This window comes from Dipodomys spectabilis, unplaced genomic scaffold (assembly GCF_019054845.1).
Source record: "Dipodomys spectabilis isolate Male_0828 unplaced genomic scaffold, ASM1905484v1 ptg000069l, whole genome shotgun sequence".
NCBI lineage: Eukaryota > Metazoa > Chordata > Mammalia > Rodentia > Heteromyidae > Dipodomys > Dipodomys spectabilis.
The window spans coordinates 25,297,744-25,318,502 of NW_024870746.1; the positions used below are offsets into that span (position 1 = coordinate 25,297,744).

Below are 20,759 nucleotides of genomic sequence, written 5' to 3' on the forward strand. Positions count from 1 at the left end.
TTACACATTGTTACTAAAATTCATGAAACCTTGATTGAACAGTTATCCTCAGCACTTTAGACTCCGGACCTCAGTTGTCCTTCGGAGCAAATATACCCCAGATGGAGATAAGTTCAAGCTTTCTTGAATTAAAAGAGAAAGGAAATGAATTCATAAAAATTTTCTGTTAAGCGGAGCCTGGAAAGCTTTGTCATTTTGGAACTCTCTCTACTCTTCCACTGTGGGAAGCATTTTATAACTGCAGCAAGGATGGAAAAACATTTTCCCAGAGCTACCTCCCCGCTGCCCCCAGCCTAGCCTGTAGACCTGGAGGGCTGAGCTGTGTGGGGACAGAGGGACACCTGGGTGTCCGGGAAGGTGGGTCCCTGAAGACCTCTGGGTCCTTCCTTTCTTCCGGCACAGCCTTCGACTGGGCTGTGACATCCAGGACTACTCCCTCACCGGCTATGTCTGGAGTGCTGTCACCCCGAGCCCAGAGCACCTTGGCGATGAGGTCAACCTGAAGGTCACTGTGCTGTGTGATAGCATTCGGGAGCCTCTCACTTTTACCTGCAATTGTAAGTTAGTTGGGGAGGGGACATGAGCACCCGTTGAGCCAGAGGCAGGGGACTGAAGTCTCAGCTCACCTTGTAGCCCAGATGGGCAGAGGGAAAGTTCCTTTTGGGGTCAGGGTCTAGGACCAGCTTTGTATGTCCTAAGGCTATTTGCTTGCCAAGGTTATCTGGTCAGTGAAGGTGCAGGGGACCGCTTGGCTGGGGATGGCAGATTGAGTGGGGAGATGGAGCTGCACCTGCCTACTCTGCTTGACCCATCCACTTGTAGGTTCCTCCACTGTCGACCTGCTCATCTACCAGACCCTGTGCTACACCCATGACGAACTGAGGGGAGTGGACGTGGGGGACTTTGTGCTCAAGCCCTGTGGGCTGGAGGAGTTTCTACAGAAGTAAGTGGACGTGGTGGGGGAGGAGGGGAGGACAGATGAGAAAGGTGGGGGTGGAGGCAGTACCTGCCTTCTGGATGGTAGAATTATGACGGGCTTGGGAACACAGGACTGGCAGCTCTGCCCCACTTTGCAATGAGGACTCTCGCTTTTCTGGGCACACTCCCGGCCACGACACGCTTCTTCAGGGAGCTCCGTCTTCCAGCAAGTTTGGCTGGATCCTGAGCCAAAGCTGCTGTGGAAAGAGCTTGGAGCTGGCACCAGGCAAAGACGAGGTCCTATGTATGCGGACTTCTGTTTGCTTAGGGGACAGCGCCTAGGGAAGCCTGAGTGGTTGTCGCTCCTGCTTCAGAGGATACGTGGCTGGATACATAGAACTGGGCAGAGGTGTCCTTGTGAACCTACAGGAGAAAATACAATTGTTCTCTCTGCCCAGTTCCTGTGCCAGCACGCCTTTTCCCTTACTCTGGCCTACGCAGCTGGTTTTCCTTCTCCCACAGGCTGGCTTCCAGCTCCTCTCCAGCCAGGACCCTTTGCAGAAGGTGGCCTCCCTGGAAAGTATGATGTGGACAGGCTGAAACAACCCCCTTTCCACTGCCCTAGAGCTCTGGAGGACTGGGGTGACGAAGGGGAGGCGGGGTGAGATTCCCACCCCTCAGGGAGTACACAGCCTGGTGGTAGCAGACAGATGTGGAGATTTGCTTTCCAACCTCTGGCATCCAGTTGGCTTCTGCCTTCCATTTCTGGCCGCCTGGAGTAGGGGAAAGGGAGACCTATGCCTACTTTCTTAGCAGTGCCTGCTAAATGCCACCATACCCTTTGTCTCTCACCTGTAATCTAGTTACAAAGATGGTTGCTCATGGCTAGAGCACAGAATTGGCAGTGAGGATTGAAGACTCATTTCTTGGCTGGTTTCTTCAACCTTAGGGACACACACACACAAACACACACACACACACACACACATGCACGCACGCACGCACGCACCCCCCCCCCCCCCCCCCCCCCGTCTCCACATTCTTATCTGGAAAGGGAAGGACAGGACCTACATAGCACAACACCAGGAGACCTTCAAATATGCCCCATGCACCCATGCAGTACTTGCTTGTGTCTTTGCTCCCCTTAGGGAAGTAGAATGGGGTCCTAGATTCAGAGTTTCCTGTCAGTAAGAGCCTTGGGCAGCTTGCTGCTGGCTGCTAGAAGGAAGTAAGGGTTTAGTTTGGGTATGTAGTGGTGGAGGTGAGGCCAAGCATGAGTGAGGCTCTGGTAGAAAAACAGATATGCCAGGTGCAGGTGGCTCATAGCTGTAATCCTAGCTGTAAGGCTAAGATCTGAAGATTGAAGTTGGAAGCCAGCCTGGGCAGGAAAATCTGTGAGACTCTTATCTCCCATTAACTGCCCCAAAGCCACTAATGGTATGGCTCAAGTGGCAAAGTGCCGTTCTTGAGCAAAAAAAATGCCAAGTGAGAGTATGAGGTTCAAACACCACTGGCACAAAAGGAAAAAAGAAGTAGATAGATGAACATGAAAAGGACCCAATGATCAGTGGTGAATAGCAGCAAGGGAGGAGCAGCCCTGAGAAAGGACTCAGCATTATACAGATGCTGCATCTGGACAGCAGCTCTAGTCCAGGAGCCCTGGAGTTCAGAGGTGGGAGGAGCTGTCTGGTTCCACCTTCCTGTGAAGGCCCATATGGAATATTCCAGTGAGGTGAGACAGGGCCCATGGTCCCCAGGTCATGCCATCCAAAGAGAAAGTCAAGCAAACTTCCTGGGGGGGGGGGGGGGCCTGTGGCCATGATCCTGGTCCAGGACCCCTGCCCATTCTACTTAAAAGTCTAGTCCTGTTTCCTTGTGGAGAGGGCCTTCTGTGTGTGGGAGGAGGACTGGGATGGGAGGAAGATTCTAGACGACTGCTAGTTCCCTAGGGAGCCCTTTGGATTCCTACCCCTGCCTGACCAGAGAGGCTGATATGGAGGGGAGGTGTTGGTCTAGGATGTAGGCTGCTCTCAGATAAGAACCTTGAGATAGTCTTAGGGGAGGGTTGGGTTTCCTGCCACCTCCCCCACTAGCACCACATTCTTCCTTCCTTCCGCGTAGCTTCTCCAGTGTTTTGGTAACACTTCAATCATAGCAAGTCAGGTGTCAGATTGGAGGTGTAGTCCCCAAAGGGTCTGGGCTAGCTTTAGAACTTGTACCTTCTCTGGCTTCCACACATCCCCCTCTTGCTTGTTCCTCTCCCCTCCTCTCCATTTCTGGCCTGGATTCCCAGCTCTGCTAAGGAAGGAAGTCTGTTTCCGGCTTCTGTTACCAGCTGCTGGACCTGCCCCAGGCCCACTGTGCTGGCATATAGGGGAACTCCCTCTGTCCCTTCTCTTGGGTTTTTTTTTTTTTTTTTTGGGTCTGGTCGTGGGGCCTGAACTCTGGCCTGGGCGCTGTCCCTCAGCTCTTCAGCTCAAGGCTAGCGCTCTACCACTTGAGCCACAGCGCCACTTCCGGCTTTTTTCTTTTTGCTTATGTGGTGCTGAGGAATCGAACCCAGGGCCTCAGGCATGCAAGGCAAGCGCTCTACCACTGAGCCACCTTCCCAGCCCCGCTTCTCTTGGGTTTCTGATTGAGGTGTGATACAAGTGGAAGAGAGGCTGGATGGTGATACAAGTGGAAGAGAGGCTGGAAGGACTCCCTTGGTCCTGCTCTGAGAATTGCAAAGTTCTCTCCTGTAGGTGCTGGTTGTAGGGATAGTGCATAGCTCCTATGAGGTCTGCAGAAACTTGTGGGTGATTCCCAAACAAGCAATATACATTCAGGAAGGAGAGACAGAGTTTGGATGGGGATAGCAGGTCTGGAGTCTCAGGATCTCAGTACTCTAGTTGGTCATGTGGAAAGTGGGTGGCAACACCAGAGCTGGGAAGAACTCCCAGCAAGTCTGCTCTGGTTTGTCTCCTACACTGAAACTAAGAGAGTAGGACTTAAACAACTTCTTGTGGACCTCCTCTGTTCTGTTCTCCACTTTACAATTCCTACTGTGGCAGTTTCTACCCTGGGAATGAACCAGTGATAACCACGCAGGTAATAAATACCTGGAAGAGTCAATATTTGTGCTGCACAAGGGCTGAGTGTTATAGGTGGCTTTTATGCTTTCCCCTGAGTTCCACCATGACATTTTCTAGGAATCCAAGAATAGAGGCTACAACGTAGATCCTACCCCACCCCCTCCACCTGGTTCTTTCTCTTCAAGGCCAAGATGCATCTCTCTTCTCACTGATGCTAATGATCTTTCTCTCTACCCTACCAGCAAGCATGCCTTGGGCAGCCATGAGTATATCCAATATTGCCGCAAGTTTGACGTTGACATCCGACTACAGCTGATGGAGCAGAAGGCTGTGCGCAGTGACCTAGCCAGGACGGTTCGTGTGAGGGGTGATTTCAGAGAGCTGGAATGGGCAGAGGGCAACATGGGACATTCTTGGGTGACAGTCGGGTGGGAATGGGAGTACGAGACTATGAGAAAGGTACCATCGTGCCTCAACCAAGTCCTGCTCCTGCTCACACAGGTGAATGATGATCAGAGCCCCTCCACCTTGAACTACCTCATCCATCTGCAAGAGAGGCCAGTCAAGCAGACCATCAGCAGGTGAGAGCGGGGCTGTGGTCCAAACAGGAGGTGTGAGACAGCACTTACTGCACAAATGAGAGATGTTTGCAGGTGTCCAAGGTTGGACCACAGAATCTAGAGAGAGAATCCTCACTGTAGAATATGCTTTACCCCTGCCCCCCCTTTTTTTTTTTGCCAGGCCTGGGGCTTGAACTCAGGGCCTGGGCACTGTCCCTGAGTCTGTGCTCAAGGCTAGCGCTCTACCACTTGAGCCACAGCACCACTTCCGGCTTTCTCAGTGTATGTGGTACTGAGGAATCAAACCTAGGGCTTCATGCATATAGGCAAACACTCTGCTAAGCCACATTCTCAGTCCTGTGCATAACCTCTTTCCTCTAGTATGTAGCTGACCTTCTCTAAGCAAGGGGTGGTGAAGCAGAAAGGATGCTTTCTTCCACCTTCAAGGGGCATGGGAAGAGTGGTAACCCCTTGCAATCAAAACCTGATCCCTAAGCAAAGGAGAGGGGGCAGAAGAAGATGGCTCTCCCTGGGCACTGGGTCTTTTGTGACCTCCCCTGTGATTTCTCCCCTCCCCCCACTTCCCAGGCAGGCCCTGAGTCTTCTGTTCGACACTTACCACAATGAGGTGGATGCCTTTCTTCTGGCTGATGTGAGTATAAATAATGGGGCCGGCCAGACAGGAGCTTCTGGAAGGTTCCTTTCTCTTCTTCAAGCTTCCTGGGATCATCCAGCACCATGAGGGGTCTAGGTAGACCTGAGCACCAGTCAGTAGAGGACTCTCTATCCCCCTAACTCAGAACTACTGGCTGTGGAGCAGCCAGTGTGTAGAAAGGAGTCTGTTCCTCTGGAGAGCATGTAGGCCACGAAGCCGACCCATTTCTGAAGTAGGGCATGTCCATGCTAAGGGGCCTGGAGCTGTCTCCCCAGCTTCTGCACTAATACGTTCATTGGTGGGTGTGTCCTGTAAACCTCGCCCCGGAACCTCCAGTTTGAGAGCTTTCGTTGAGCTAGTGTCATAGGTAGAAACTCTCAGGAGGTGGGAGGTCTAAAATGTATGGCGTGGCCAGCTTTCATTGCACTTGGACTTATATAGAACCTCAGGCTTTGAAACTTTTAAATATGCTCAAATGGCACAACACTAAGACAGATTTCCTTTGAAATGATCTCTTTTTTGTTTTTTTGTTTTTGTCAGTTGTGGGGCTTGAACTCAGGGACTGTCCCTGAGCTTTGGTGCCCCAGGCTAGCACTCTATCACTTTGAGCCACAGTGCCATTTCTGGTTTTCTGGTGGTTAGCTGGAGATAGTCTCGCAGCCTTTCCTCCCCAGGCTGGCTTCCAACTGCGATCCTCAGATCTCAGCTCCTGAGTGGCTAGGATTTCAGCTCCTGGGTGAAATGATCTCTTAAGATATCTCCTTGATCCAGTTAGTAGCCATTAACTCTTCTAAGGCATTGGGAATTTTGTGTACTCGTGTTCTGCCCACTACCAGGATCCGTTGTCTAGTGGCCTCTGCTTGAACATGCACAGTAACAAGGAGAGGACTCTCTGACCATGGAGTCTGTGCTGGCAGCTGCAGTGTAAGAATTGTCTTAGCCCATGTGGAGCTTAAAGAGGTGAAACAGTAATCTAATACGATAGCTATGAGAGGATGGCAATAAGTTAATGAAGGGCTCCTGGAGAAAGCTAGAGGGACACTGGCAGGGATGGGGGAAAGCTTTGTGAAAGGTACGATTTTTGCCTGGTCCCTGCTTTAAATTGACACAGGCAATCAGGATCAGATAGGACAGCAGATTCTAGATGAGAAAACTACAGAAGCCAAAGTACAGAGGGGAAGGGAGAGAGGACTGCATGAATATGAAATTGATTGGGACTGGCCTCAAAAGTGTGAAGGTCATGAAGTGAAGAGATCATGAGGAGTAAGTCTGAGTGGGCAAGTAAGGCCTTAGCATGGTCTCTTTCTAGCCTAGTTCTTGGTCCTTAAGAATTGGTGTGTGGGGCTGGGAAGGTGGCTCAGTGGTAGAGCGCTTGCCTTGCATGCTCGAGGCCCTGGGTTCGATTCCTCAGCACCACATAAGCAAAAAGAAAAAAGCCGGAAGTGGCGCTGTGGCTCAAGTGGTAGAGCGCTAGCCTTGAGCTGAAGAGCTGAGGGACAGCGCCCAGGCCCAGAGTTCAGGCCGCACAACCGGAAAAAAAAAAAAAAAAGAATTGGGGTGTGTGTGTGTGTGCACGCGCGCGCGTGCGTGCATGAATGTGTGTGCACATGCACCAGTACTGGGGCTTGAATTCAGGGCCATACTCTCACTTGGCTTTGCCCCCCAAGGCTGGTACTCTGCTACTTGAGCCATATATCCACTTTTGGAGTTTTGTTAGTTAATTGGAGATAAGAGTCTCATGGACTTTTCTGCCATGGCAGACTGCAATCCATGATCCTCAGATCTCAGCCTACTGAGTAGCTAGGATTATAGGCATAAGATACCAGCTCCTAGCTTAGATTCCTCCCCCCCCCCCCCCCCCCCCCCCCCCCCCCCCCCCCGGTCGTGGGCCTTGAACTCGGCCTGAGCTCTCTACCACTTGAACTATAGCGCCATTTCCGGTTTTCTGGTGGTTTACTGGAGATAAGGGTTTCATGGACTTTCCTGCCCGGGCTGGCTTTGAATCGTGATCCTCAGATCTCAGCCTCCTGAGTAGCTAGGATTACAGGTGTGAGCCATCGGTGCCCGGCTTAGATTGCTTTTCTTAAACTATAGGCCTCTGGGGAAAACCTGCATGTGTAGAAGTGGATAAACTATTGCTGACTGAGGTGGTGTAAGAGGGCAATGGCTGAGAGAATGGGAAAGATGGGTGTGGCCCTTTTAAATTCAGGGTGAGTTGCTGTTTGCTGAGGAAGGGTATTTGAAAGTAAATATAGCCTGGGCACTAGTGGCCCACACCTGTCATCCTAGCTACTCAAGAGGTTTGAGATTTGAGGATGGCAGTTCAGAGCCAGCCTGGGCAGACAAATCCAAGTGATTTATCGCCAAAATCCAGAAGTGGAGCTGTGGCTGAAGTGGTAGAGCACCAGCCTTGCTCTGTAAAGTAAGGGTCAGTGTCTAGGCTTTGAGTTCAAGCCCCAGGACCAGCACCAAAAAAAGAAAGAAAAAAATATGAGCTCTACAGTTCCTCTTTAGTCTTCAGTCCCTACCCTTCTCGGCTCCTTCTTTTAAAGATTGGAAGGTTGAGGGTCAATAGCATAGAATTGAGCCAGCCTCCCTGCGTGGCCTCCCACAGGAGGACTTCCCGCTGAAGGCGGACAGGGTGGTCCAGTCTGTGAAGGCCATCTGCAATGCCCTTGCTGCAGTGGAAACCCCAGAGATCACCAGCGCTCTCAACCAGCTGCCCCCCTGCCCCTCGCGCATGCAGCCTAAAATCCAGAAGGTAAAGGGCTCAGGCGTTAACCTGGGGAAGGGGAGTGGCTTCAGGGCACCGGGCTGCTACCTGCTGAGTGATGGGAAGTTCACATGCTAAAAGGCTCCATCTTTTATGTAGAAGCAGTTCAAACAGAATTTCCTGAGAAACTGGATGCCATGTGTGTCCCCACTTACTGAGAATAAGGATGGGCTGGGGTCTACCCCCTAGATTGGCTGGGTGAGCCTGGGCTGGAAAGGCTTTATTCGTGACCACCAAAGCATTGTTTGACAGTTGGCTTGTCATCAGCCTGAAGAATCAAACCAGGAGAATCTCCATTTTTTCCCCCTCCGCTCCCCCGCCTTCAGCTCAGAGACCCTATATTGGGAACAGGACCAGCAACTGTAGCCCTGTGGTCCTCAGTTAAGGGACTCGAGGGGTGGACTTTTGCATTAGAGCGTATGAGACAGTTTTTAATCCCAGCAGTCCACTCTGTCCATCACGCAGCTCTGGCGGAAACCATTGTCCCCCCTCCCTGGGGAATCTCTGCTCCTAACATTTCAGCCCAGTCTGACCCAGATGAATACAGCTGTGAAAAAGCCTTTCTCCAGCTGTGATGGAAAAGGCTGTGTCTCTTGGAACTCACTCCCTCTTTTTATTCCCCAACAGGATCCCAGCGTCTTGGCTGTGAGGAAAAACCGAGGTAAGGAAATGGCTCTCCTTCTTTGTCTGGGAGGGGCAGTTCTTGGTCCAGATGCCTTTCCTGGATTTGGCCGTGTGTGTGTGTGTGTGTGTGTGTGTGTGTGTGTGTGTGTGTGTGTGTGTGTGTGTGTGTGTGTGTGTGTGTCCGTCCGTCCGTCTATGTGTGTATCTGTGTGTTTGTGTCTGTGTTTTCTTATGAGGTGTGGACACAGCTGGAGCCCACATTTCTTTCCACAGATTATTTTCTCATTCTTCTTGCTAGTCAGTGCTTTATGGTGTTCCTGAAGAGGGAGGCGAGGTAGCAGGCAGTGAGGCAGAGCTGGCCTTTCCATCCGCATGGCAGAGCTATACTTGTGCTGGTTGTGATTTATCTCCCAGCAACATACAACCCTCACTTTCTGAATGGGCATTGGGAAACTGAGAGAGGGAATTTCTCATTTCTCATGAGGATTTCTTCTGTGTGTGTGTGTGTGTGTGTGTGTGTGTGTGTGTGTGTGTGTGTGTGTGTGTGTGTGTGTGTGTGTGTGTGTGTGTGTGTGTGTGTGTGTGTGTGTGTGTGTGTGTGTGTGATGGTCCTGGGGCTTGTTGAACTCAGGGCCTTGCCCTCCTGTTGACCTTTTTCCATCAAGGCTGGTGTTTTAACACCTGAGCCATGCCTCTACTTCTGGCTTTTCTTTTTTTTTGGGTCCGGTCGTGGGGCCTGAACTCTGGGCCTGGGCACTGTCCTTCAGCTCGTCAGCTCAAGGCTAGCACTCTACCACTTGAGCCACAGCACCACTTCCGGTTTTTTTCTTTTTGCTTATGTGGTGCTGAGGAATCGAACCCAGGGCATGCAAGGCAAGTGCTCTACCACTGAGCCACCTTCCCAGCCCTACTTCTGGCTTTTCCCTAGTTACTTGGAGCTGAGATTCTTCTGGATTTGCCTGGACTGGCTCTGAATTGGTATCCTCAGATCTCAGCTTCCTACAAAGCTAGGATTACAGGCATGAGCCACCAGCATCTGATATGGATCCCCTGTTCTTTAAGTTTGTTCCAAAGGCCTCTTTCACTGAAATTCTTATATTAGTTTCCAGTCTTTTGGATATTGTAGACTAATAAAATGTCCTCAGTAGGTGTCTGGGGCCAACATAGAATTGACAGCTGTGTGTGGGGGCAGAGGGGGGGACGCGGGGTGGGGGGAGGGATGGAACCCATTACCTTGCACAAACTGAGCAAGGGGTCTACCAGTTCAGCCTTGTCAGCTTTTTACTTTGCTAAGATAGGACTCTTTGGATCTTTTTCTTTTTCTTTCTTTGGTAGTCCTAGGGATTGAACCTCAGGGTCTGGGTGCTGTCCCTGGGTTTCTTTTGTTCAAGGCTAGTCCTCTACTACTTAAACCACAGTGCCACTTTTGTCTTTTTGAGTAGTTTATTAGAGGTAAAGAGTCTCATGGACTTTCCTGCCCAAGTTGATTTTCCAACCATGATTCTTAGGTCTCGGCCTTCTGAGTAGCTAGGATTACAGACATGAGCTACCAGCACCCAGCTGGATCTTTTTTCTTTTGGCAATAACTGGGGTTTTGAATTCAGTGCCTTGCACTTGCTAGCAGACACTGTACCATGAGTCATGCCTCTAGCCCAACAATTGGCAGTTTTATTACCAAATGTCCTAAAAGAAAGGACATTTCAACAGTAACTAATATAAAAGGAGCCATATGTAAAAAATCAAAATAATAACAACAACAAAAAACATGTTTAAAACCCATAGTCACTTTAGGAAAACTCAGGAATCGCTCCTGCTTTTTCTCCACTCCACCACAGATGGGCAAGTTTTGTCACCACCATTAGAAACCAGCTGACATTAGAGAACCGCTATCCTAACTATCCCATGGTCAGTGTCATGGCAACATGATGGTGCTCATGGAGACCTCACAGGTTTCCCTTGATCCCATGCTTTCACAGAGAAGGTTGTGGAAGCCCTGACGGCAGCCATCTTGGACCTGGTGGAGCTGTACTGCAACACGTTCAATGCAGACTTCCAGACGGCAGTGCCCGGAAGCCGCAAGCATGATCTGGTCCAGGAGGCCTGCCATTTCTCAGGGGCCCTGGCCTTCACCATCTACGCCACCCACCGCATCCCCATCATTTGGGCTACCAGGTAGGCTACGATTTGTTGGACATAGCATGTGTGGCATTGTGTGGCATTCTGGTACACCGGGGCTGAGGGGATGAGCCAAGTGCCAGAGGGGAATCCAGGCTGGGACATCTCTGAGAGACAAGGTCCCCATGGAGATGGAGAAGCACCTGCCACCCCCTCCGTGCTGGCTGCCTCTGCATCCTCCTGCCCCCCTCTGGATCCAAAGCCAGCTGAGGGAGACACGACAGATGGCTAGTTCCCAGATAGAGCCCGCCCCATGGCCAATGACTGCACTCCCCTGCAGAGGCCCAGTGGGAGGGGCGGGAGGTAGGAGTGACCTTTTGTCTGGGGTTCCTTAGGCTTGCAGGGGTGAGCAGAGAGGTAGAGGAGGATCATCATTTGGTAATCTTCAGCTCTTCCTCCATGCCCAGTCTCAGCATCCAAGGCCCCAGGTTCCCGGGGAATAGGCATTTGGCCCCACTCCGCCCTTCCCAGCCCCTCCTTTTCTCTTCCTTTCCCCCTTCTCTCTTTGTTCTTTTCCTTAATGTATTCCTCTGGGCTATTGGCAGAGAACAAAGAAGGCAGCCTGGGAAACCGGGGCCTTCTCTGACCTTTTCTGACAGGCACCTGTCATGAGCCACAGGGACCCCATGTGTTGGCATTCATGGCAGCATATGTCGTTCCCCCCCCCTCCCACACCTCCCCATGCACTTTCACACACATCTGTATACACACACGTGTGCAGGGGCACCCCCATGGATGGGCTGGACCTGACAGAAGAGGAAGCTAGCTGGGAAAGGAAGAACAGCCCCCCTCCACCCCCAGCTCCTCATGGAGCCTCAAATCCTGCAGAGAAGAAGGATCTAGATTGAATTGCTGCCTCTTGAGCGTGTTTCCTTAAATCCAACTTGTCCCTGACCCAGGTTATGTCTCCAGAGACCCAGAGCAGTTCTACCCGCGGAAATAGTTTAGCATAGAGAGGAGGCAAAGATGCAGGATGACTGAGATTGGTTTTGAGGGGGCAGGTATCCTGATTTATTCTGCTCTTTCTTTTGTAGCTATGAAGAATTCTACCTCTCCTGCTCTCTTAGCCATGGTGGCAAGGAGCTGTGCAGCCCCCTCCAGACCCGAAGGGCTCATTTCTCCAAGTACCTGTTCCACCTCATCATCTGGGATCAGCAGTAAGCCATTCCCCAGGCTCCAAGGCCTGTGCCTCTACTCATTCTAGAGAATGCCTCTGGGGCAATTACCAGACTCAGAGCTTGGGCACAAGCCTGGGTTAAACCAGGTTCCACTAATAGCCTTCATCACACAGATATTTCAGCCTTCTGAGTGTCCACTTCTTTATTTAAAATGTATTTATTATTTATTTTTGTGCCACTAATTGAGACTTGAACTCAGAGTTTGGGCACTGTCCTTTATCGATGTTTCGGTGGTTAACTGGAGATAAGAGTCTCATGGACTTTCCTGCTCAGGCTGTCTTTGAACCCTGATCCTTAGATCTCAGCCTACTAAGTAGCGAGGGTTACAGGTGTGAGCTATCAGCACCCAGCTGATAGCTCTTAAATGCTCTTAAATGAAGATAAGCATGATTTCTACCTTCTTAAGTTGTTAGGAGGAGCTCACATAAAAGCATCCATAAAGGCTCTTTGTAACTTGTTAAACCATATAAATGTTACTTGTTAGTTTTAATAATAGCTCATTCTTTTGATCTTGTGTCTCTTAGAAAGTTTTAACTAGTCTGGGGAGTCCCATCCTCTCTTCTTCCCAAAGTTTCCTTAGAATGACACACAGACCCGTGCTCCATTTCCAATGAGTGGAGCAGGGAGGGTTGTCTAGAGAAAGGAATAATGAACTTGAAGCCAAGGAAAAAGGTTATCTTTCTTATCCTCTCTCTAATCCTCTGTTCTTTCTAGTTTCTCTGTAACTTAGTTTCTCAAACTAAGAAATGGAGACATCCGTTTAACTGGGAGGCAGTTGGCATTGAAGGAACACAGGCAGGTTATTAATTTGAAACCATGCACACAAGATAGTATCAATCTCTATTTGTTAATAATTTGATGTCAGGAAGGTAGACATCACCCAAGCAAGGCAGGAAGGAAATAGAGGTGAGGAGACTGGGAATGGCAATGCGGCAGGTGCCGGCCTGCCCTGTGCCTTGTCTGTGCTGCACTCCATCTGTCCTCCAATCAGAACACCCCTTGCTTGCTGCCCCCCAGCTTCATTTCCTCAGACTGATTATCTCTGAGACCTCATTTGCAGAGTAGCAAACACAATGTAAGCATTTGCAGTATATGTTAAAGAAACTAAGGAGAGCCCTGGGGGAGGCTAAAGTTGCCCTGATTAGGTAGACAGGAGTCTGGAGATGGTGGATCAGGCTACAGATAGTCACCTGGAAAGAGAGAGACCCTTTCTCCTGTCCTTTATACTTAGGTAATACTTAGAGCAGTAACTACTATGTTGTGAATTACACAGACACTGTCTCCTTTGGGACAGAGCTGCATTACACAGCCCCTGTATTTCACTGTCTCCTTGGGATTCTCTGCCCTCAATTATTGTTGCTCTCCAAGGAAAGGAGTTTTGGTCTACGAGGACTCTTAAGAAACTGACTTTACATCCTTTTTTTTTTTCTTCTTCTTTTAGTCCTGGGGCTTAAACTCTGGACCTAGGCACTGTCCCTGAGTTCCTTTAGCTCAAGGCTAGCGCTCTACCACTTGAGCCACAGCGCCACTACCTCCATGAGCTTGTTTTGCTCATGGCTAGCATTCATTGAGCATGCTTCATTGAGCCAGCCATAGCTCCATTTCCGGTTTGGGGGTGGTTAATTGAAGTTAACAATCTCACAGACTTTCGTGCCCAGGCTGACTTGGAACCATGATCCTCAGATTTCAGCCTCCTGAGTAGCTAGTATTACAGGTGTGAGCCACTAGCGCCTGGCTTTTACATCCTTTTCCCATGCAGAGTCAGAGAAATACAATGAGCCCAGCCTAACCATTCCCTGTCTGAAATCTGCATCTTGAATCCTAGAGGACAAAGCCATGTGAAGAGCCTGGTGTTGGGGCTGGGAAGGTGGCTCAGTGGTAGAGCGCTTGCCTTGCATGCCTGAGGCCCTGGGTTCAATTCCTCAGCACCACATAAGAAAAAAGCCGGAAGTGGTGCTGTGGCTCAAGTAGAGCGCCGGCCTTGAGCTGAAGAGCTGAGGGACAGCGCCCAGGCCTAGAATTCAGGCCCCACGACCGGATCCCCCCCCCCCCCCAAAAAAAAAAAAAAAAAAGGCCTGGTCTAAACACTGCCTGCCTGGTGCCCCAAGAGAGACCACTAGACCCTTCTTAGGCCAGACCATGTAGGTGAAAGCCAACATACTGTTGGGGTTCAGGGCATAGGCATTTGGGTGCAGCTGCCTCCTCGTTCCTACCAGTCATTCAGTCTGAATGGAGATGGATTGTTTGAAACTGTTAAGAAACTGGACTTGATTAGTGTTCTCTTTTTCACTGTCATTGTCTGAGCACGCTGGCCCTTTCACTTCCGGTTTCTGTTTCCACATGGCTGATGCAGGAGGATATTTGCTTATGAAAATATTCTGTTTTGTGGCTCAGTTCCAGTGCAGTAACCACAATGTCACACAGCAAGTTACATAGACCGTGGTGTTCACACACCACACAAGCCCAGCTGTTTCCTGACAAGGACCCTCAGGGCAGAGGTGTGAACTTCCTTGCCCGAAGTTGTCAGTGGCCAATGCATACTGAAACCTAGCATGGTTAATGTTGAGAAAAGGGGCTGCCAGAAGGAGCTAGGTTTCTCAGGCTAGGAAGAAAGTCAGCTCTGCAGCCAACAGTCATTCTTTTGACCCACCCAGTCCGAGGTTCAGGGAGAAGGTGTTTTGTTGTTGGGTGGGTACTGGAGCTTAATTTCAGGACCAGGATGTTCTACTTTAGCTTTTTCCAGGCAGGCACTCCGCCACTTGAGCCATGTCTCCCTCCGCTTGTAGCTCTTTGCTAGTTAATTATAGGTAAGCATCTTACCATTGTTTCTGCCCAGGCTGTGTTTGAACCACAGTCCTCAGGATTTTAGCCTCCTGAGTAGCTAATGTTACAAGTGTGAGCCACTAGCACCTGGCCACAGGGAGGAAAGGTTTAGAAGCACAGGTCTACCGAAAGTCTGGGAGTAGGGGACTCTGTTGGCTTCTCAGGTGTTCCGATTTCAGTTAGAAAGTTCCTCTTTTCCTTCAGCTCCCGTGCTGGATGCTGCTTCATGGGTGAAAAGCAGGGGCTCAGAACCAGCTTCCTCGCCCGGGGCTGTGGGGTCAGCTGATTCTCCCACTGCAGCAGTACCAGGATCAGTTCACTCTCAAAATAGGTCCAGCGTTGAGCTCTGTCACCGCCAGCCAAGCCCAGCCTGGCATGTCCTCCCGGTGGCTGGAGGGGCCCTAATTATAGCTGTGGGCCCCCTAGGGTAGCAGCAGCTGGGACTGAGCAGGGCCGTGCCAGTCCGTGGCAGGCACAAGTGAATGCCACACCGAAGTGGAGATTTCCTGCCCCCAGGCATGAGGGGCTGCTTTATCTAAAACTGCTGAGCTTGGGGGTAGCCATCCTGCTTCTATGCCTTTGTGCCCTCTGGGCATAGAAGCTTCTGGGCCCTGGGCTGGCCCAGAGGGTGTGGTCATGTTGGACTTTGACCCTGGGACAGCTTCCCAGAAAGGTAAAGTGGGTGCTTCCTCCCTGCCCCGCTCCCCCACCCACAGCTTCCCACCCTGAGCTGGGGAGGAGGGGCTGGGTGTGGTGCTGGCCGGGCAGCTCTGGGGGAACAGCTGGATCTGGGGAGTGGTCACTTGACGTTGCTGTTCTCTTGGCCCTGCTTCCCACTTGGGGGGCCTTGGGAAGCTTCTTCTCTTTATCCCTTTGGCATTGAGTTTGGGGGGGGGGGTGAGAACAAGTCGTCGTATCCTGCTGGGAGAAGGGATGTGGACAGGTAGGAGGGCTATGGGGGAGGGGAAGCTAGGTGAACTGGTGGCTCTGGGCAAGGAGGGATGGGAGGGGGACAGAAAAGGAGGACCAACGAGGATGTCTCTCAGGTGGAACAGCAATGGCCCTCTGGTGAAGGGACTTTTTAGGACCCCAGGGATAGCCTGGAAATCAGGTGATGTTTGTCCCCTCTCTCCTGAGGGCCCTCAAGGACAAGGTACTCCTAGGAGTTCTCCCCCACGCCCCTCAGTGGAGGTCTTGCTTGGTTTGAGACTTGTCCTGGTTCTCCAGCAAGGCCTCCCCAGGGAACACATCTAACCCCCGTCCCCCTTCCAGAGGGAGATAGAATTCTCTGCCTCCATTTGACTTCCTGCCCTGCCTTCCCTCCCCCCTCCTGCCCCCCAAAGTCTCTTGATACGGTCTCCTGTCCCCCCCTAGGATCTGCTTCCCCGTGCAGGTGAACCGGCTGCCCCGGGAGACGCTTCTGTGTGCCACTCTCTACGCTCTGCCCATCCCTCCCCCCGGGAGCTCCTCCGAGGCCAATAAGCAGCGGAGGGTGCCCGAAGCCCTGGGCTGGGTCACAACGCCACTCTTCAACTTCAGGCAGTATGTGAGCCCGAGGAAACATCCTGGCTTTGGAGAAGGGGCAGGGGAGGGGCATGGAGAAAGTGGGGGGGGGGGGTCTTTTTGTTGGTGTGGATGGTTGGCCACACGGACTCCTTGGTGGAAGTCTAGAGGGTCCAGCCATGGTAGAAAGGCCAATGCACGGAACCCAGTGATCTGGATGTAACCAAGAGTGAGTGGGCAAGACTAGTGACAGGACTGATAGGTGTCGGGACCCGGGAAGGCAATGTCTGGCAACATGTCATCTGGCCTTGTTACCGGAAGGAGCTTAAATGTCATCTCTGCCAGCCTCCACTTCCCGAGGACACCCCTTGCCACCGGGTTGTCCTGTCCAGGGAATGGCGAGCTCAGAGAGGCCTTCTGCTGTGGGACGCTTTGTCTAGAATTTAAAAGAAGGTAGAGGCCATGGTCCACCGGGAGAATGAAAGACGCTGGATGGCGTCCTCCGAGGCAGGCTGGGGTTGGGAGAGCTCCGCCAGTGGGTCTCTTGGCTCATCTCACTCTCCTGCCTCAGAGTCCTGACCTGTGGCCGGAAGCTCCTAGGCTTATGGCCAGCCACACAAGAAAACCCCAGGGCCCGATGGAGTGCTCCTAATTTCCACCAGCCAGACAGTGTCATCCTGCAGGTGAGAGCAAACCCAAGCCAGCTCCAAATATCCCCGCTGTGAGCGGTGGGTTGGAGCGGTAGAAAGGACGGGAAGTGTGGGCATAGGATGGTGATATGACCGAAGTGATTGGTGAACCCAGAGCGAAAGGAAGGGTGGGTTTTGTGGTATCTATCTCCCATTTCCTAGAGGTTAACTTTGCTACCAGAGACCGAAGGTGGGGTCTGAGGCCTTCCCTGCCCAGAGCTTAGCCTCTCAATGTCCCTTGTTTTCAACTCTCATAAGTCCAGTCAGCTCTGAGCTGCCTCAGGGGAGACCCTGAGGGAAGAGCCTTTCTCATCAGTCACATGGGGTTCCAACAGGGTGGGCTAGGGTGCCTTTGGAGGGCAGGGAGAGCAGATTAAATCCTGATCTAGTTCCTAGCTCCCAGCTCCCCTTTCTTGTGATCAGGAGATGCTTTGGTATGGAATGGGGGAATGTCAAAGCTTAGACAAAATAAGACATAAAAGTCCAGAATGCACACTATAAAGGCGTGTAGTTCTGTGTTCTATTCATTACTCTATGCCTATGGTTTAAATAGTGCACCTATTAGTGTTCAGTAAACACTTGTTGAATGAAGCAAAGCAGAACTTCTTGGGAGAATTGGTTCACTCAGCTGACTTCTACTTTAAGAGAAAGAGCAGCAGTGGTACCAAGTAAAGGCCCGTGTGTCACAGGCCCCAGTGTAGCCAGTGCCCAGTGTGAGGTCCAAGCGCCTGGTAGCTGACAGGCTTCCAGACCCAACTGAGGGCTCCCCTCAGGAGGAACATCCCAACCTCGCCTCTTCCTTCCTTTCCCATTTCATCCCTCTATTTCCTTGTAAGTTTTGCTGCACGTTACAGCTGATGGGGGTCTTGGGAGTCGCTAAGTCTAGCTGGGTTGTTTTACAAAGCTGGGACCAAGGAAGTGGCCACCTTCACTCACTCTGCCTCCTCACTCCCCTCCCTTCTCTGACCCCCTCCCAAGATTGACTTCCCCACCTCAGCCTTTGACATCAAATTCACCAGCCCTTCTGGAGACAAGTTCAGCCCCCGCTATGAGTTCGGCAGCCTCCAGGAAGAAGACCAGCGCAAGCTTAAAGACATCATGCAGAAGGAGTCCCTGTACTGGTGAGGCCCCGGGCACCCTCTGCCTCGCCCCCCCCCCCCCCCCCAAGCCTGTTATGTGCATTCTGACTCTGCCCCACCTCCCAGTCCCCACCCTTCTGCACTGGAGTGCAGATGTGGGGTAGGCCTTGCCTTCTAGGCAGGACACAGTGGCAGCCCCACCAGACCGTTCTCCATAAGCCAACATGGGGAAAAGTAGAGGGAAAGGACTCAGGAAATGAGATCTGAGAATGCCTAGATTTAGTTATCAGAGGAACAAAGCTTCATTTCCACCCTAGATCTACGGTCCACCACTTGCTGTCTGTTGGGACAGCTGGCTGCAGCCCTCACCTCCCTTCCCCCACCTCCTGCCCCTTTTACACCAACAAGCCTTTGCATTTTTCTGGCCTTGTCACTTTCCAAAAAGGATCAGGTGTCATGGCAAGCTGGCAACTCTCAGGGGTAAATGAGTCCAGGCTGATCTCATCCCTGGGGCTGCTGTGTTCACCAGGATCAGAGAAGAAGGAGCTGGGGGAGCTGATGGGGTTGGGGCTCCTCCCCTGCCTGCCCTCCCCATCCATCTCTCTGTTCCTTCTTGGTCCCTGTGCACATGGAGATCAAGGGAGATAACTCATCCATGTCTGCCCAGGGTGCCAGAGTAGCTGAATGACTACAGACCTCTCCTGCCCCTATCCTTCTGCCCCAACCCTTTACTTCATTAGCCTGGGCTTCATTTGCCCATTAGACACCTGATCTCAGGCAAATTCCAATTAGCCACAGTCCCTATAAAACCAGCAGCTGGCCTCTGGCAGCCCCAAGAGGCTTAGACCCTGACAGGTGCTGCCCTCTGGTGGCTGTACTTGGGAGTAGAGCCCGCAGGACAAGCCCTCGTGGTGGTAAATCTGATGCCCTTGGCTCATGCCTGGGTTCTGCCTGGGTCAGAGATGTCCCTGAGTCAGGATCAAAGGTGATATATAGACCTTACTCCCCAAGCTTTGCTTCCCATCTCCTGGTGGTCTTTGAAAAATACCCGACGGGTGGCTTCCTCAGACATTCTGACTCCATTGGTGACCTGGGCTGCCCACCAGGCCCTTAGGTGATTATAATATGCAGGGAAATTGAGGGGCCATCAAATGGCAGTGTGCACTGTTGTGTGAAGTGTGAGTTCTCCACCTTCTGGCTGACTCTGTCCACGTTCCTCCTCCCGCCAGGCTCACTGATGCTGACAAGAAGCGTCTGTGGGAGAAGCGATATTACTGCCATTCGGAGGTGAGCTCGCTCCCTCTGGTGCTCGCCAGTGCCCCCAGCTGGGAGTGGGCTTGCCTGCCCGACATCTATGCCCTCCTGAAGCAGTGGTCACACATGAACCACCAGGATGCCCTTGGACTCCTGCATGCCACGTGAGTTGTAGCACCCACCCATCCTCCCTACCACTGACCAGGCAACTCTGGGGAAGATGCTCAAGTAGGCATGGATATTCAGGGCCCGTTGGTTTCTGTCTTTTGCTTTGTCTTCATCTTGTTTCCCTGCGATGTTCTAGATGTTTTCCAAATGTAAAACAAAATTGGAAACTACACAGTGAGCCCCTATATACCTACTACCCAGGTTCTGCCGTTCCTATTTGCCTTATCGTTAATTGCATGTTTTTCCATTCCTCTCAAGCAATACAAGTTTTTCTATTTTTATTTTTTTTGTCCTTGTGGGACTTGAACTCAGGGCCTAGGTGCCATCCCTGCGCCTCTTTGTGCTCAAGGCTAGTGCTCTACCACTTGAGCCACTGCTTAATTTCCAGTTTTTGAGTGAATAATTGGAGATAAGAGTCCCACAGGGACTTTTCTGCCCAGGCAGATCTTCAGATCTCAGCCTCCTGAGTATCTAGGATTATAGGCGTGAGCCACCCGCACCTTGCTAGTTTTTTCTTCTTTATTAGCATATATTAATTGTAAAAATGGGTTTCATTGTGACATTTCCATACATGCTTAGAATGTACTTTGATCAAATTCACAACTCCCTCTGTGTGTGTGTGTGGTGGGGGGTACTCAGGCTTGAACTCAGGATCTGGCCACTGTCCCTTAGATTTTTTTGCTCAAGGCTGGCACTCTACCACTTGAACCACAGCTCCACTTCTAGCTTTTCAGTGGCTAACTGGAGATAAAAGTATTAGGGATTTTCTTGCCCAGCCTGGCTTTGAACCACAATCCTCAGATCTCAGCCTTCTGAGTAGCTAGGATTACAGGTATGAGCTGCTGGCACTTGACCCCTTCAGGACTTTTGAGGCAACATTTTTTTCTAGTCTCCCTAAAACTAAGCCTGTCAGATATCTATAAAATTCCAGTGATGCTCTGTTATTTGCCTAGCCAGTTTTAGCCAAAGTAGGCTTGTTTCTAGAGGAAGCTGCTTGTCCAGAGTTGCAGTCCCCAGAAATGACTGACTCTTCCACTGGCTTGGATGCTGTCTTTCCCCGCCATGCTCTGAAGCTCAGGTGTGAAGGGACTTGGCTCACAGCTGTGCTTAGTGCTCACGGCTGGGTTGTCAAGGTCCTGGGCTCTGTCTTGCCAGCTTCCCAGACCAGGAGGTGCGGCGGATGGCTGTGCAGTGGATTGGCTCACTCTCGGATGCCGAGCTGCTTGACTACTTGCCCCAGCTGGTGCAGGTGAGTGGCTGGACCTTTCTTCCGTGTGTGTGTGTGT

At 51.4% G+C, this 20,759-nt stretch overlaps 1 protein-coding gene across 1 annotated transcript in view; it reads left to right on the forward strand.

The window, feature by feature from the left end:
• The window catches only part of Pik3c2b (phosphatidylinositol-4-phosphate 3-kinase catalytic subunit type 2 beta), a 68,909-nt gene that overhangs the window by 25,123 nt on the left and 23,027 nt on the right, over nt 1-20,759 (forward strand). Inside the window, exons 4-17 of the mRNA XM_042681720.1 lie at nt 403-557; nt 823-943; nt 4,235-4,346; nt 4,494-4,573; nt 5,141-5,204; nt 7,822-7,968; nt 8,608-8,641; nt 10,581-10,776; nt 11,814-11,936; nt 16,155-16,322; nt 16,855-16,966; nt 17,951-18,093; nt 19,281-19,469; nt 20,629-20,722. Of these exons, the coding sequence (XP_042537654.1) occupies nt 403-557; nt 823-943; nt 4,235-4,346; nt 4,494-4,573; nt 5,141-5,204; nt 7,822-7,968; nt 8,608-8,641; nt 10,581-10,776; nt 11,814-11,936; nt 16,155-16,322; nt 16,855-16,966; nt 17,951-18,093; nt 19,281-19,469; nt 20,629-20,722 (1,738 nt within the window). The remainder of the gene's footprint in view (nt 1-402; nt 558-822; nt 944-4,234; nt 4,347-4,493; nt 4,574-5,140; nt 5,205-7,821; nt 7,969-8,607; nt 8,642-10,580; nt 10,777-11,813; nt 11,937-16,154; nt 16,323-16,854; nt 16,967-17,950; nt 18,094-19,280; nt 19,470-20,628; nt 20,723-20,759) is intronic.